The 17,930-nt window shown below is 36.1% G+C and overlaps 2 protein-coding genes across 2 annotated transcripts in view; both read left to right on the top strand.

Annotated features, from left to right (window-relative positions):
- Positions 1 to 3,530: 3,530 nt before the first annotated feature.
- Positions 3,531 to 4,283, top strand: LOC110114923. Its single transcript, XM_028699133.1, has one exon. It carries the CDS (start codon positions 3,540 to 3,542, stop codon positions 4,281 to 4,283), a length of 744 nt encoding a protein of 247 aa, XP_028554966.1. The 5' UTR covers positions 3,531 to 3,539.
- Positions 4,284 to 8,156: 3,873 nt separating this feature from the next.
- Positions 8,157 to 17,930, top strand: part of LOC110114910 (protein PAF1 homolog) — a 38,898-nt gene continuing 29,124 nt past the window's right edge. The window contains exons 1-2 of the mRNA XM_020847954.2: positions 8,157 to 9,238; positions 13,684 to 13,752. Of these exons, the coding sequence (XP_020703613.1) occupies positions 8,334 to 9,238; positions 13,684 to 13,752 (974 nt within the window). The 5' untranslated portion in view covers positions 8,157 to 8,333. The remainder of the gene's footprint in view (positions 9,239 to 13,683; positions 13,753 to 17,930) is intronic.

Genomic DNA, 17,930 nt, shown 5'->3' with positions numbered 1-17,930 from the left:
GACTTTCAATTTTTTTTTAAATTTGACTTCAATGTTTAAATTATTTATTTCATTAAAATTTGAAATTTAAAAATTTTCAACACAAAATTAAGAAAAAAATTCATGAAGCGAGGGGGAAATTATTCTGTGCGGACTCTGAACACAGAGTACCACCCGGATTGCTGCGTATTTGCAGCAAAATTCAACAAATACTCAATAAGAACTCACTAAATATTCATCAAATACTCACAACTGAGGATTTGTTGAGTATTTACTTCATATCTAAAAAAGCGCAGGAAATTCGAACGGTCTTCTGCGTTCGGAGTCCACGCAGAATAATTTCTCTGAAGTGAGGACCTACAACATAGCAAATGAGAAAACAGTTGCCTCAAATCATAAAACTAAATTGAACATTACTAAGTAATTACTTAAATTGAAATGTAAGAAAAGCAACCAGTTTTACAACCTTCACCCCACTAAGAGCTAAGAACTTAAAAAAAGCATGGCTCTTTTGTACTTACAGTCGTGTTTGAGAATGACTACAAGCTAATCCATCAAATCACTTCAAAATAATAATCAAAGTCTATATGCATTATAAGATAGATTAATTTGTTATTACTTAAGAAATTATGGCTTACAATTTAGCCACTGAAGTTAAATAATCATACTATGAAAGGTTAGACTTTTTTTTTTTTTTTACCATGAAAGGTTATACTTGTTTTTAGCTAATACATAGTTTTATTTTATTTTATCCTTTCTTATTTTATTTAAATTAATATTATTTCTAGTTTATTTTATTGGATTTTCTATTTTATAAAACGAGTTTTGATTCTAAACAATCTAACTCAGAAAATAAGCTTTAGTAGAATCAATCATACATATTCTATGTATCACAGCTATTTTGATTTTCAGTTGTAAAACGAGTTGTAAATCAGAGAAGTTTTGAACATCAATCAATTTGAGTTTTTGTCAAGTTTTGACCTAATTATGTTTGAAGTCTAGTTTTAATTTAAATCTCATAATTAAGATTTTTTTTTTTTACTATAGTTCGAGTTTTGAAACTATTAACTTAGCACATTCTAATGTACTGAAATACAAAGCATAAAATTAATTGTTCATTAATTTTATTTGGTTTGAAGTAAGAAAATGCAAAATAAAATAGCAATGGCTTCAAAATAATAGTTTAGAGGTTTTCAATAGTGGCTGATGGTTGTCAACACTGACCAGCGGTGGGTAGTTGAGGTGGGAGGCGACATCCGACAATGGTAATCGATGGTGCGACAGTGGGCGAGTTAGCTGATAATAGTTGGCCTCAGGAGATGGTGGTGAGTGACAATAGTGGTGGACGATGGACGACTGCAATGATTGGTTTCACTTTGCACAAGCTATGCATTTAAAATTTACTCAAATCTAATGAAATCCAAATACATAAAAAAATTAACCAGATGACTTCTAAATTTACTCAAACTCTATTTTGTATGTGAATGCAACCATGTAAATATCTAAATTGTAAAACTCGTATATTTGTTTTGCATCCAAAACACTATCTACCAAACGTAAAATTATTCTATGCGAATACGAACACCGTCCACAGGCATGGGCGGACCCCAGTTATGCTAAGGGTTGGCATTCCACCCTAAAAAAATATATATATATTATAGTGGAGGGGCTATTTCGGTATTTTGCCCCCCCCTCACAAAATTATTTTTGCCCTAAATTAAAACAGCGGGACATGTTTGCCCAATCACTGTTCTGCTGTTCGCAAGGACCTCACGAAGCACCGCAGCCCGCCTTGCCTTCTTGAAGAGTTCGCCGGACGCCGGACGGCCGGAGCCCTGTTTTGCGTCTGTTCCCTGTTCGCAAGGTCCTCACGAAGCCATCGTAGCCGCTGGCCCGCCCGCTGGCCTCTCTTCCCGGCCAGTTCGGCAGTTCCGAGTTCTCAAATCGCTGAAGGTAAGTTTAATTTCTGCTCGTTAATTTCTGCTCAAAGTTTAACACGTTTTTTTCCTTGATTTGTTTAGACTTGTTTATTCAACAATTTAAGGATTCTCTGATCACAATTTGTGCTTGTTTTGGAATATTAGCTTTTTTTTTTTTTTTTTTGCTTGAGGTTTGAATGTTTGAAGACATTTCTTAAGTATTCTTTTTCTAGGTTTATGATCTGAGCAGTGAGTAGATTGAAATTTCTGTAGCTTTTAATAATTTTTGTAGCAAACAAGTAAAAAGCCAAACACTATGATTTGAGTTTCGTTAACAATTTCTGTAGCTTTTACAATGGACAATTTCTGAAATTTCTGTAGCTTTAAGCATAGAGAATTTCTGAAATTTATGTAGTTTTAAACATAGAGAAACTTAAGTAGATTGAAATTTATGTAACAATTTCTGAGCTTTAACTATAGAAAAATTAGGTATTAAACAAATAAAATTGAGAAAGATTTGAGTTTGTGTCTCAATTATAATGTGAATAAATTTGTCAAATTCTATATTAATTTTGTATTGTCTTTTTTTTTATTAGAGTAACAATGTTAGCTAATTTGGATTGCTCATTGTTAGCCTTTTGAGAAATGGAAAGATTCTTGAAGCGAAAAGAACGTGTCGAGATTGATATTGACAAGCTACCTGCTGATCCTGGTCTTCGACCATCCATCTAGAGTTATGTTGTAAATGATCGTGATAGAGTTCGAAGAACTTATTTATTGAAGGGACCGCATCAACCCAAAAATCATCAATTCCCTCAAACAACAATAGGGAACATTGCACGTAGATTTAATTCAAAATGGTTTGAAGACTTTCCTGATTGGATGGAATATAATATTCAGAAAGATGCAGTATTTTGCCTTTATTGCTATTTGTTTAAACCTCAAGAGCAAGTTAATACTAGCAAAGGCGGTGGAGATACATTTGTTGGTGAGGGATTTAAGAATTGGAAGAGAAAAGAGAAGCTTTTAAGTCATGTTGGAGATCACAACAGTGCACACAACAAGGCAAGACATAAATGTGAGGCTTTAATGAAGCATCAAGAGCATAGTATTCCCGCTTTATGGTTGTGCAAAGAAGAGAATAAAAAAAAAAAGAATATCGCAATATGCTAACTGCAGCTGTTGATTGTGTTCGATTTCTTATTCGCCAAGGCCTATCATTTCGTGGACATGATGAATCTTCTAGCTCCAATAATCAAGGGAATTATGTAGAATTATTTCAGTTTCTTGCAAATCATCATTATCGAGTAGATTTGTTCTACGAAGTAAAACATTTATTTGAGATGACTTCAAGAATTGTAAACACTGTTGGAGCTTCATGCAAGAGGAATGATACACTAAAAAGTATTCAGCGTGATAAAATACTTTTTCATTTAAGCAGTGGAGAGTTAGATGCTGGTAGAGGTTTGAACCAAGAAACCAATTTGCATCGTGCTGGTGACACCCGCTGGAATTCGCATTTTTCAAACATTAATCAGTCTTACAAAAATGTATGCTTCTGTACTTGAAGTACTAGAAATTGTGAAAGAAGAGGGTATACATAATCAACAATCAGTTGAAGTTGGTGTTTTAATAAATGCCATGGAATCTTTTGACTTTGTCTTGACATTGCATTTGATGATTAACATTTTAGGGATTACAAATGAATTATCTCAAGCATTACAAAGAAAGGATCAAGATATTATAAATGCAATGAAATTGGTACAAGTGTCCAAACAACGATTGCAAATGATGAGGGAAAATGAATGGGTGCCTTTGCTTGAAGAAGTGTCACGCTTTTGCAACGTTTTTGAAATTGAAGTTCCAAATATGGATTCTAAATTCAAGGCTCGTGGACGATCTGTTAGAAAATGTGAAGAAATTACAAACTTTCATCATTATCGAGTAGATTTGTTCTACGCGGTTATTGATATGCAACTTCAGGAATTGAATAATCGATTCTCAGAAAGCAGCACCGAGTTACTTCTTTGTGTGATATGTCTAAATCCGAGTAATATGTTTTCTGCTTATGATAAGGGAAAATTAATTCGTCTTGCAGAATTATATCCAACAGATTTCTCTATGATTGATCTTGTGTCTCTTGAGCATCAACTACCAACTTATATTGTTGATATGCGTACTAGCGAGGAGTTTACTTCTTTAACTAGCATTGCTGCTCTAGTAAAACAGATGGTAAAGAATAAAAAAAATGTTGTGTATCCACTAGTTTATAAATTTATTGTTTTTGTATTGACGTTACCAGTTGCTACTGCTACGGTGGAGAGAGCATTTTCTGCAATAAAGATCATTAAGCATCGACTTCAAAGCAAAATGGGTGATGCCTGACTTAATGACTGTCTAGTGTCATATATTGAAAAAGAAGTATTTGATTCTGTTCTGAATGAAGTTATTATGCAACATTATCAGAAAATGCAAAGTAGAATGCAAAGTCTGTAATTTTCTTTTTAATTTCAAAAATTATGATGAAATATAATGTTTTGTTTTGAATTTTGTTAGTGAAATATATTTATATTTTTTGTATTTATATTTTTATATATATCGAGTTTGCCCATCCTAAAAAAAAGGGCTGGATCCGCCACTGTCCACAGGCGAATCAGAGCGCGCCACATCACCCATTTGTTGTGTACCTGTAATGTACCAGGTGACATGGTGCGCTCTAATTCACCTCCGGACAGTCCGATGACCACACAGAATAATTTCCCCTACCAAACAACCCGTTAGAAAGTTTGAATGCACGAAATAAAAAGCAAGAAAGAAGCAGTTTGCCCTAGAAGGTAAGATTGGTGCTCTAAAATAGCATGGTGTATGCTAAGCTATGAGGGTGTCACTTTATAATTTATTCATTGTATTTTACTTTTAATTTATATTATTCAATTTAATCCATGGATGATTACAGTTTAATTCTTTAATTATTTATAACTTTTATTTACACTTTTTAAGAGTTTAATGTTTCATTTTTATTTTGTATTTTAAATAATATTTTTGATGCCCAACATTCACCTAAGGTGAATTTTATGTGTATCAATAAAATAATCTTAATAGGATTACATATTAGAGTGAGTAGCACTGAAATGTTCTCTAAGATCAATCTTAAGAGCATATACCATCAAATCTAAATACGAAAAGAGAAGAAAAAAAAATAAAAAATTAGGATAGATTACGACCAAAACTCATTATGGAAAAGTCAGCAATTTGCGACGGATTATGCGACGAATATTTTTTCCTCTAAAATTGCGACGATTCTGCGATGGAAGTTGGCGTCAATATTTTTTGTGACGGAATTGCCATCGAAAATCCGCCGCAAATTCATCACAAATCTGATGCAAACAACCCAATCTAAACCGGCACATGATATTCTAATTTCTAGTCAAATTAGGATAGATTATGAGCACACAACACTCACTACAAAGAAGTAAGTAATTCGCGGCTGATTTTGTGATGAATTTTTTCCTCTGAAATTGCGAAGGGAGTGGTCATAGAATTTTTTGTGATAGATTTGCTTCAAGAAATCTGCATCAAATTCATCACAAATCCGACGCAAACAACCCTATCTAAATCGGCTTACTGGTCCTTTCTTTCATTCGCTCATTCTATTTTGGATCGCGTCCATGACATTTCTTGGCTCCTTTAACGAAGTTCCCTTGGCATCGCCTCCTTCGATGATGTTCCTTCCTATTGCACACATCTGAAGTCACACTTCCTCGCCATTCTTCGTATTCGCATCCGCCATCTCCCCTCTCAGTGCGAGTTGCTTACCACCTTCGACAATGTTACTTCATGTTGCCTCCTTCAACGATGTTCCGTCTTGTCGCATCCAAAGTTCCTCGCCGTTCTTCTTCGTCGTTACTTTGAAACTTCCTCGTCGTTGTCTCACCTCTTACTAGGGGTTTGTGGGTCGAGTTGGGGCCAAACTTGGATTGACCAGGATTTAAACCGGTTGACCCTAACCTAACCCGGTTTTATAAACGGCTCGAAACTTTAGACCAGTCGGGCTACCGAGTTGACCCGACCTGACCCGCTAACCTAGATATTCCCAGTTTGAGTGCAGGCGCATCGCGTTAGAGTTGAGCGAGCGAGCTGTTGACCTCGATTTTTGTTCGAGTGCCCTCGAATGCATTCAATTGAGCTGAATTGAGTTACATTAGCCATGGTGCACTCTCTGTGCGCTTTTCATGCGCTTTCCGTGCGCTTTTGGTGCGCTTTCCATGCGCTTTCTGTGCGCTTTGCCTTCGCATGAGGCATTTTGACTCATTTGCCCGCGGTGCACTTTGGGTGCGCTTTGCCTGCGCTTTACCTACGCTTTTGACGCGCTCGACTTAAGATTTTGCTGGACCCCGAACGGCTCCGCAGTTGGCCGCGACGAGTCAAATTTGACCTAAATCAATTTCAATTTGGGGTTTCATTTTATTTAATCAAATTGCACGAGTCATGTTTTAGGCTAGGGGCATTCACATATCCTCCCGGGGTAGCTCTCTGGTCCCTTTTTTGGCCCGAGGAAGCCCTAGCCGCAAGTGGCTCCACTCTCCTCTTTTTCTCTCGTGCGGCCGACCCTCTCCCTCGCTCTCTATACTTAAAGTTCGTTCCAGAGATCAAGAGGCCGGAGCCCTTCTCTTGGCCTCTCGGCTCTTGGTTCGCAAAAGCAAGAGGAGCAGATGCTCCTCTCTAGGGAGGTAAAACTTTCAAAATAAAGAAAGATGTAATTAAAGCAATTTTGGAAGGATTGAACAAAAGTTAATATAGGAACTCAATCATTACATATTGCTTCTTTTGTTAGTAGGGGGGGGGGGGAGAGAGAGAGAGAGAGGAGAGAGAAAGAGAGAGAGAAACTTTAGCATTACAAGTTAATAGAGTTTAAATATGAGGATGTCTTGTGATTCAATATGTGAAGCTTTAGCATTTAATGCATATAATTTTACTAACATATCAGTAAAATTGCATTATAAAACAAAAAGAAAATTGACTGTAAAATTTAAAATCTTAGTAGATAAAGTGAAGTTAAACAAATCAAGAATCGTCCAAAATTTTAATAAAGTAAGAAGTGCAAAGTTTTTAATTTTTTTGGAAAATTTGAATGTTTTGAAATGAAAATATAAACATTTCAGACTAAATATTTTATAACAAAAAACAATTTGTAGAAAAAAAAAAGTGGCGGTGGTGGTTAAAATTTGAAGGGGAGAATTAATAAGATGATGAAGAAAATATTTAAGGAGATGGCCATAAAATTTTTTTGCTTTGAAACTTTTATTGGCATATGAACCATCATCCAGAAAGAAATGAAATTTGCTTTGATACCAAATAAAACTAAGTGATTACAGCAAAATGATTCTTCATGATGATTATAAACTTAAAGAAATATATACACAACATAAGGATAGAGGGAGGGAAAGAGGGAGAGAGAGAAGAAAGGACTTATATCTTTAAATCAAGGGCATATAATATAACCCAATAACACATAAATATATACAAATGTCTAAACAAATTATGATTTAGCAAAATGATACAACATCTCAAAGTTCAAATTAAATTAGTTTTTATCCATATGTGTAATGTTATTGATGCATCATAAAAAAATATCTTGATCGGACACAAATCTTGAGGCAAAATCAAGATGGAAACTTTCAAAATTAAAATTGGGACCATCTGAACTCTGATTTTAGCAAACTTATAGTCAAACAAAACATCTCGGAAACATCAAATTCGACTCAATCCGAGCCCAAATGGGTCCAAATCAAGGACCCAAAGCGCTGTAGGAAGGTTTAACCCACAATTTGGATAAACGGTTTCCAAACGTGACATGTTTATGGTAGAATCGAGCGGCTCGACGAGACAAATCCAACAAGCCCATGATCATGGAATTCTAATTAAGAAATATTATGAGAAAAAACTAAGAAATCATAATAGCTGTAGGAGAAAATATAAGAATGTTTATGAAGGAGCTAGAAACGTTTTTCTATGATTCAAAAGACATGTTTAGAAGTATTTTCGTTCAAAATGATTTAACCCAACAAAAATATGATGAGAATATATATTTTTTCAAATATGTGAATTATGAATCATTTACAGTGAGATGGTTTTTTAATGTTAAATAAAAATTTCAATAGAAATAGACGTAACATAGATGCCGGTATAGTCGGTATTTATTTAAGCTTATATGATTTAAGACTGTCTAAGACTTCATGATATATGGTAATAACAAAAATATTAAATAAGTAAAAGAAATACTCTTCAAAATCCCGACATTGTCCCTCCTCTCGCGCCTAACCCTGATCTCCCCGTCTCCGATCATCTGTTTAGATCGATCCTCCGTCCCCGGCAGGCTTCTCCTGCTCTCCTGATCAGGCTACGGACTGCGTGGGTTGGTTTCGATCGCCGGCCATGGCGTCCTTCCGACCGTTCCCACATCCCCCTCCGTCGTCGTCCTTCGTCTCTCCTCCGGCTCCAAACCAAGCCCCTATCCCTCCTCGCCCTCTCCACCCTCCCGTTGTCTCTGGAGCTGGCCATCCGTACCCTCAGCATGGGGGATTCCCCGCCTCCGTTTACAGCGCAGCGGCTCCGCCTTACCAATTCGGCAATCCTTCCGCCGGACAGCAGCATAACCAGCAGCAGTATGCCTATCCTCCGCCTCAGCCGCCGTCCATCACAGGGCAGTCTCTATCATCTTCCTCCTTCCCTCCTCCGCCGCTCCCACAGCCTGGGCAACTTCCTCATCCCCCGTATTACCCTTCTTCACAGTACTCCTACTATAATCCTCCCCCTCAACCACCTCCTCCTCCCCCTCCTCCACCTTCGTCTCCTCCAATCCACAGTTCCTCCTTTCCTCCTCCACCTCCCCCGCCAGCCTCCCCTCCCCCTCCACCACCGCCTCCCACCCATCCGGAGCTCCCTCGGAAGTCCTCAGCCCCTGTACCCTCCACTGCCCCTGTTCCTGCCCACAATTCTTTTAGACATCAGAAGCCCCATCCACCGCATCCAGGAAAGGTTCTTTTACCCGGGCCTGGAAGGGTGGAGACGGAGGAAGAGAGGAGCGCAAGGAAGAGGAGGGAGTATGAGAAGCAGAGGCAGGAGGAGAGGAGGCAGCTGATGCTGAAGCAGTCACAGGCAAAGGTATTGCAGAAGACTCAAATATTGGCGGCTACTACCGGTGGTGCTCGAGCTAGTGGTAGGCCGCATGAGTCAATGGTGGGATCGAGGATGGGTGATAGGAGGACTACTCCGTTCCTGACTGGAGATAGGGTTGAGAACAGGCTGAAAAAGCCGACGACTTTCATATGCAAGATGAAGTAAGCTCCAATCTGTTCTTGTAGCTATTTGATAAGAACTCTGAAATAGCTTCATTTGGAATTCAGCATGTTTCGGGCTCTGAACCATCTTCCCATACTTTGCTGATGTATTAACATGATTTCTTTAGATTATATGATCACTGCTGTTTAGTTACCACTAAGAGGAATTTGGTATGCATAGGCTATTACCTTTAAACATGAAGCCATGTCGTAGGCTCTAGGTTGAAATTGTTGGTGGGATTACCTGCAGTGCAGTTAGCACAAGAATCAGCATAATCAAGATCAATTGCATATAGTTCTTGCAAGTCTTGCAAGAACGTAATTTCTTTTTGTAGTTGTGTTAGCATTGTTGCACGCCGGTTGAGGGCATCCGTGGCGCAATTTTGCTTGCCTACCTTTTGTTTCAATACAAAGTTGGATTTTTTGTAGGAAAATAATCCATCTTGCATGCATGCGGTTGATGTTTTTTTGCTTATTAATGTATTAGAGTGCTTGATTATCACTACATAATATAAAATCTTAGTAAAGCAAGTAGTGCTCCCATTATTTAAGTGCGTTAATTACCGCATATAACTCTTGTTTGTAAGCTGATCATTTTTTTCACACCAAGCTCATTTTCTCACCGAAAAACTCAATGGGTCGGTCATTTTGGGCCAGAATAGCGCCTATAGCTGAGGCATCCGTATTGACTTGAAGCAGTTTGTCAAAGTTAGGTAGAGCTAGAATAGGTGCTGAGATAAGAGTATCTTTGATGGTTTTAAAACTGAACAGTTGTGTTGGTGTCCATTCGAAGGAGCAGGACTTCAGATAGTCCATAAGTGGGGCCATTAATACATTGAATCCTTTGACGAAATACGAATCGATGATATAAATTTACTAATCCAATAAAACAATAGACATCGAATAAAAATCGGTGTGGGACAATCCAAATGTCTGTTGTTTTACGTGTATCCATGTGAATGCTGACCGACAACAAAAGGAAGCCTAGAAAATATACAAGGTTTGTAGCAAATCCACATTTTGATAGATTGAAAAACAAATTATTAGGACGAAGGCTTTCAAAAACACATGCCAGGTATTCAAGGTGATCCATAAAAGAGGAACTATAGACAAGAATGTCATCGAAATAAATGCACAAAGTTTGTTAGGAAAGGATTTAAGAACTTCATTCATAAGACGCATAAATATGTAGGGGGCGTTGCATAAACCAAAGGGCATTACATTCAATTCATATAGGTCTTCTCGAGTTTTAAAAGTCTTCTTTCGCTCTTTATCAGGTTTGATTTGGATTTGATGATAGCTGCTCCTCAAGTCTAGTTTGGAAAAGATAGTGGCGCTATAAGCTTATTTAAAAGATCATTTAACCTTGGCACTGAAAAGTGATATTTCACTGTAATTTTGTTAATCTCACGGCTATATGTACTCATCTGCCATTGCCCATCTTTTTTTAAAGCAATGAGTGTCAGGATGGTGCACATATTCAAATTGAGATGGATGAGTTGTTTTTGTATTAATTCATCAACTATATTTTGTAGAATGAAGTGCTTTCTAGGACTCATTAAATAGTGGCCTTAGTGGGGCAGATTGGGTAAAGTGGCGCCTGGAATGAACTCAATTTCGTACTGTGAAGTACAAAGCGGAGGTAAGGTAAGTGACAAGTCTGACAGGGCAACATTTGAATGGCCTGATAGGAGTTTTTGAATTTCAGAATGGAAAGTATGAGGCGTGGGTACCTCGGTGTTGTCCTCTGTTACCAAAGCCAATAAAGCAGTTTTGATCAATTTGGATTGTCATAAAGTGGCGCTTGAAACAATGCACACTATTGTAGTGTTGTCTTTTCACTGTCATTCTTTTGATTGGTGATGGGAGTATTTGGAAGCAGTCGAATTATTTTGTTCTTCCATTCAAATGAATAAATGTTTGATTTAGATCTATGTACAACACCACTATCGAATTTCCATGGTCGACCCATAATTAAATGGCACACATCCATGCCTAAAACATCACAAAATACTTAGCATACATAATGTTTGTCAATATAACTTGACACATTTAGCAACCATAATTTCCATTCCCTTTTTAACCGAACTAATCTTATAGGGATGAGGGTTTTAGTGGTCTTATGTTGTAGACCATTAATTGCGACACGGGTGATGATGCTTTCGGTACATCCGCTATCAATATGGGTGTAACAAGTTCATAATAAATCATTGCATTGTCAATTGACTGGAAGCAGAGGGGAAAACAATTGATTTTCTAATACAAAAATTATAGGTCCGTCATCATCACCATGTAACTTCCACTTCTATATCGACTTCCGCTTTGGCAGCTACTTGTTCCTCGCTTGTTTAGTATTGAGCAATTGCAACTGCTGTCGACTTGTACACTCGTCGGATTTGTGGCCAGGCTGAAAACATCGAAAATACTTCAATGTCATTGGCCTTACATATATGGTTTCTCCCCACGGAGGCTTTTAATTTATTTTGTCCCTTTTGATCCATTTGTAAGCTATTAGGTGGTTGGGCTTGGGTTTGTTGCAGTTTTGGTAATGTAGTATAATAGATTTCACATTATTAGTACCCACTTCACCAATTTTCCGTCTCATCGAATAGTTGTATAAGTGATGCTACAATTGAATTGAAACCTTCAAGGCAAAATTAATTGTTTGGTACAATGACCATACTAAGTTAAGCTATAATGTATCTTGAATTACATCTTTTAGTCCGCCAAAATTAACACGTGACTAATTGATTCTTAGATTCGTTGAGATTGTTGTAGGCACAAAGGTGGTAGAACTCTTTAGTATGCTAACTTATTGTTTGAGATCCATGTGAACATTGCTAATATTGTCGGTATAACATACATTTGAAGTCAGTTGGTAGGAAATGTGAAATGTCCACACAACAATTGTTTCATGCGGTACCAATTCCTCATTGAACCCTTGCATTCCCTTTGATGAGTTTGCAAAAGTTGTAGCCACCATGCGTTAGCACCCATTTTAAACGACAAGTTACATATTTAACCTATTTTTCAGAAAAAAACCTATTTGTTGGATTCCCATGTTGTCCAAAAATGTTTCCATTGATCACTCCCAATCCAAGCAATCTTCGATGTACAATTTGCCATCAAAGAAAGGGATGTCTAGCTTCATGCGGGACTCGTTGTGCCCTTGGTTTTGTGCTTCGTGGTTTCTCATGGTTTCATACTTCACAATATCAAAATGGTTCTTCATCTGTAGAATCAGAAACCTCTCGACGTTGGTTATAGTTAAAGTCACCCTCAGGGTCAGATAATTCAGGAATAATGGTTGGGGGTTGCCAATGAATTCGTTCAACTCTAATTGGTGCTCTCGGTGGCTTGGTTGTTGGGACAGGTGGACAAACCCCGAGTTAGCAGCCGCCACTGTTTAAAGGTGAAGTATTTCATTTCGCATCTTCACCGTGAAGCTAAAGAATGCCGTAGTGAGCTCATCGTGCTGCTTCATGATGCTGGTTTGAGTGGCTCACAAAGCTTCCAAATTGTGATCTTTGTCAGGAGTAGTATATTTACTTTCCCCCACCATCGTGTGGAACACTAGTCTGATACCAATATGGTGTAGAAACTCACGGGAAGATGACAACTGATTGGAAAGAGCAATAAAACAATACAAAGTATCAATATATTTCTCTACCAGCTGTCTTCTTCCTATTGCAATTGTGTTCATATATATATATATATATTAACCAATACTGCATTGCAGTATCAAGCAAAGCACAAAAAAAGGTAAATGCACTTTTGTAACAGAAACAGAATAAAGCTATAATAGTAGTGGAGAGGAGTGTTAGTGGTAGAATGTTCCGCATTCTCATGTAGTCCACATCAATTTCTTATCATCATAATTGGTCAGTCAATGCATTAACGGTCATGGCTATTGATAAATATTGATAAATTATAAATATAAAAATAATCATTATTGTTGTCAAGTACATATGAGACTTCCATGTGAACTGTAATTTATAAAGCATAATTTTAAATTTGCTTAAACAACTTCTTAAAAGATAGCTCCGTCAAAGACAACACAATCTTTTTGATGGAAAAAAAGTAATTATTCTTTGTTATTTTTGTCTTTTTAAAAAAAATGCATTGTAGGGTTTTCATTATAGGCAGGGAGTTGCGTGCTGTTCTGTGCTAGAGAGTGAGAGAGAGCTTAGTGTGCTGTAATGCGTGAATTGTATTGTATCGTGGGTAGACACATGGGAAGAAATTTTATTTTTCTCTTTTGTAGCAGTGGGCTGGTGAAGCAAAGCAGTGATTACGTGGCTTATTTACTTCTGCATATCCCTAATAAATTATGCTTGACAATGTGGAGAAGCTTTTTTGAGTATTATGTGTTACTTTATTAACAGAATTGTTATTATGGAGTTCTGCAAAGCATGCCATGGAAAGTCATCTCTTCTTGAATGCAGGTTTAGGAATGAGTTGCCAGATCCAACAGCTCAGCCAAAGTTATTAGCTATGAATACCAATAAAGATCGGTATGTTTGTCATCTTTTATGCATTGCCTGTTTGGTACATTTAACATGTGAACTGCCATTTTTTTTAATTCTTTGATTATTGCAACTGTTATCGATTCTCTTTTATTTCATTTTGTGCTTAAGATAAAATTTCACAAACTATTTTTTCCCAACATTAATGTCTTGTTTTTACCACCATTGATTGTTTTTTGTCTTTTATGTTCATTTATGCTCTCAACATGCATGAATGGAAAATATCTTCATCATCCGAATTGTGTTTATAGGTTTTGAATTTGCAACCGCTATATTTATTAAAACATGTTGCATCCAACTTTCAGGTTTTCTCAGTGTTATTATTCTATATTTATCCAAAATTCAATTTGTTGGGTCTCATTTCAAGTTGACTATTTTGCAAGGTAGTTGTGATGCCCCAGAATAAAATTTGGTAAAATTATTTATTTTATCTTCTTAATCAATCAATCAAAACTTCTATAAATCATCAAAATAATAAATCTATATCTAGTGAAAGCAACTAACAATCGCATATCTCAAAATATTGCACTATATTCATTCTCTCAAATCAGTATACAATAGCCAGGAGATCAGTACAATTACTATTTCTATCACAAGCACTTGACTACTAAAGAATAAAAAAATACAAACAAAATTAAAAGAAAATCTGAGGATCCCTGACAATCTTACTCCACCTGGTCCTGGTCCATTTATTGACCTGAAATTATTAAGATTCACATAATGAGCTTAAAATGAGCTTAAAAACCCAACAATAATCCAAAACTCACTAAGGCTTTCAACGCAAGGACTAAAGAACCAATATGAAATGCTCAGTCTAATATAATCACTAGCAGTCAATGTAGTTAATGACCAAATATCGTCAATAAAACTCAAAATGAACAATAATAAATGCAGAGAATCATCACAATGAATCTAAGAATCAATAACTGGTATAAAATTCGACAAATCAGAAAAATAATGATGTAGAAATCATTCATAAATGACTAAAAGAATCCATCTTATTTATTCATATGCATCATCTATTATGTATTATCAATGCATTCAATACTATTAATGATATTAATGTATTTGTCAATGTTATCAGGGCTATCATTGTATGCATGCATTAATGTATGATTTAGTAAAACAGGACATCCATATTTAACGTGGTGTTTTCATCATCTTTTACCCAAACTGATTTCCAGTTGGTCATCAATCATATGAATTATCATTTATTCAATTAATTAATTATCATATTCAATTAATCCATTATCATTACATGTGGCTTCATTAAATCGATAAAAAGTCATCACTATCTACATGTTGGCATAATTAATCATCTGTTTCAGGCTACAACCGGGATAACACTATAAACCATCTTTAAATAAAAGTCCGTTGGTCCACCCTCCTGTGCAGGATATTATGTTTTAATAGTCAACCCATTTTATAGTGTTAACAGTCTTAAGAATGAGAGAGTGAGATATTACTCTTACAATGGTAAGTAATTTCCCAATGTAATGGGCATGCAAGCAAATTATCATAATTTTGAGTGTGTGCATAGTCACTTCTATAAATTTCCTTTCATTGTAATGAAATATATTTATTAGTATGCTTGTAATTTCTTCTCATGGCACACCACTTTGCTTCGATGTATGAATGATTATAGTTACTGTAAAAATCTTATCCTATTCCCTAATTCTAGCATTTATGTATGACTCACCTAGTTCAAGATCTATTATAGGTATTTTTCTTCCATAACTCGTAATTTTTATCATTCAACCTTTGTCTTCTTCTTTGTTGTTGAGTATTCTTATATCTCTGTTGTAGTAAAAGCTCAAAATAGTCCTCCGACTATTAATAAATGTCCAATTTAGCCCCAAACTTTCATGATGCCCCAATTTAATCTATCAACTATTAAAAAAAATCTCAATTTGGTCCTAAGGCCACAAGTATCAATTAAAGTTATCTTCAACAGTTAAATGTGATGTAACTTTTGATATTAGGGTGTATGTGAGATTATAATATTTTTAAAATTTATTTTATCATTTATTATATTCAAATAAATACAAAAATTAGAATAGAACTTTCATTATTATTTTTGTATTTATTTTAATATTTTAGATAACCAAAAAAAAAAAAATCTCACATATATCATAATACCTAAAATGATTTGTTATATTTTCTTTTTTGATTTTTAATTTTCTGGTAGTCAGAAATTATTTATATCAATTGTTTCATTTATTGTGTTTTGATTTTATTCAAAGCCAAAACCAAAACAATTATAATGCAACACCTTATAATGTTGCAATTGAACTAGCCATGTTTTGTAGACCCTAGTGTCCGTGATAAAGAAATTACTAATAATCAAGTTAAGTGTGGTAGATATGGTAATGTAGGATAGATATTTGACAAAATTAGGAATAATAGATCAGTAAATGGTTATATGAAAGGGATTATTTGAGTAGCACATATTCAGGATAAATAATTAAAGATAAACTTTATTGATTAAGGTATTTAAAGTGGAGGTTAGAAGATGAACCAATAAGGCTTGAACATCAAATTAATGTGAAAGGTTATGAAAAAAAAAGTGTAGAGCAAAGCTTGTTTTAAAAAAATTGTGCAAATTGATTTCAGATAAATTTAATACCAATAAGAATGCTATATCTTAGATTTGAAATACCACACTTATAGATCTCTACAATGACACATTATATGTATTGTACATTTTTTTCCGTTCCATCGTGATTGAAATTGGGCAGATCTTAACAGTCTCTACGATCATATTTATCTTTTGATTAGTTATGACAATGCTATCTGGAGGAAGGTAGTAAGACAGTTTTTTTGTGGGCATGTGTTTGCCATACTCTATTAAGAGCAATAGAAAAACTCCAGTACTAACTTAAATGTCTCTTTTATATACACCTAATTTTTATATCGCTGATGCTGGTTATTTAATTGGGCTAAAAAAGTCTTGGTTTATTACCGGGACTGTGTTGCCTGCTTGTAATTACATTCTTATATTTGCAGTTGCTCTATCTGTTTTGTTCATTTAATTTTTCTGGTTATGTTGATTTAGTATGAGAAACTTAGTTAACTCTTGTGCTTGTAGTCATGGAAGATCTTCGGTTGTTCTCAATCTGTTTTGTTAATGTAATTGATGGGGAAACATGAATTGCACTTTAGAGATTAGTTAAAGCTTTAACTTTGCAACTTCAACAATAAAATATAGCTTACTCAAGTAAGATTCAAGAAAAATTCGTGATAGATTAAGCGATAGGCATCGATTACACTTGAGGATTACAAGAGTCTTGCAAAAGATAACAAAAAGATAACTAAATAATGCAAAAAGCTATTACTAAAGCCACACATTTAAAATTTAGACCATTCACCTTGGGGTCTGTCAATCTCTCTTTGATGTGGAGGTTAGCGGAAGAGGGTCGCAAGAAAACTTAGCGATACCACTAAGACACATGTGATGCCGAGAGGACTCATCGCCAGGAAAGAAGCGGGAGTTGGAGAAGCGGGCGGATGAATTTCGATGATCCACGTGTAGTCGGAGAATTGGTTGTCGAAGGCGTCCACTAGTGTCGGCAAAATCCGATCCAAGTAATCTTCGACGGTATTGTCGAAGCCAAATCCCATGTCGAAGAAAGGAGATCTTAAGACGTGGAGATCTCCGTAGATATCGTAGAAGAGCCCGTGATCAACGGCTGGATCCGCCATCCACCATGGATTTGAAGACGAGCAATCACCACAAGCAACCCAACAATGGGAAGAAAAGAGGGAGGAGGGCGGTCGGCGGGTTTAGGAGGGGGAAGGAGAGGCCGGCGGTAGAGATAGGGAGAGAGGGTGAGGGTTAATTAGAAAAACTGAAATTAGTTTCAGTTTAAGGGATTAGAGAGGGAAAATATTTGAGATTTAAATTTTGAATTCTCAAATTAAAGGGGAATTATGGCTCATTCAATGAGAGAGGGAGAATAGGGGCCGGCGGCATCATAGGTGGGCTAGGGTTTGTGAAAACTGAAATAATTTTCAGTTTAATGTGAAATTGGAGGGATTTATTTTGAAATTAAAGTTTAAATTTCAAAATAGGGAGGGGGAATAATTGTGCAATTAATGGGAAGCACAAAGAGGGGGGGCGACCATGTAGAGAGGGGAGAGATTGGAGATTTAAGTAGGTGGGGACC

The sequence above is a fragment of the Dendrobium catenatum genome, unplaced genomic scaffold (assembly GCF_001605985.2).
Source record: "Dendrobium catenatum unplaced genomic scaffold, ASM160598v2 fragScaff_scaffold_133, whole genome shotgun sequence".
NCBI classification, from domain to species: Eukaryota; Viridiplantae; Streptophyta; class Magnoliopsida; order Asparagales; family Orchidaceae; genus Dendrobium; species Dendrobium catenatum.
The sequence above is the reverse complement of the archived record's forward strand: the minus strand, read 5'-3'. Positions and strand labels throughout refer to the sequence as shown.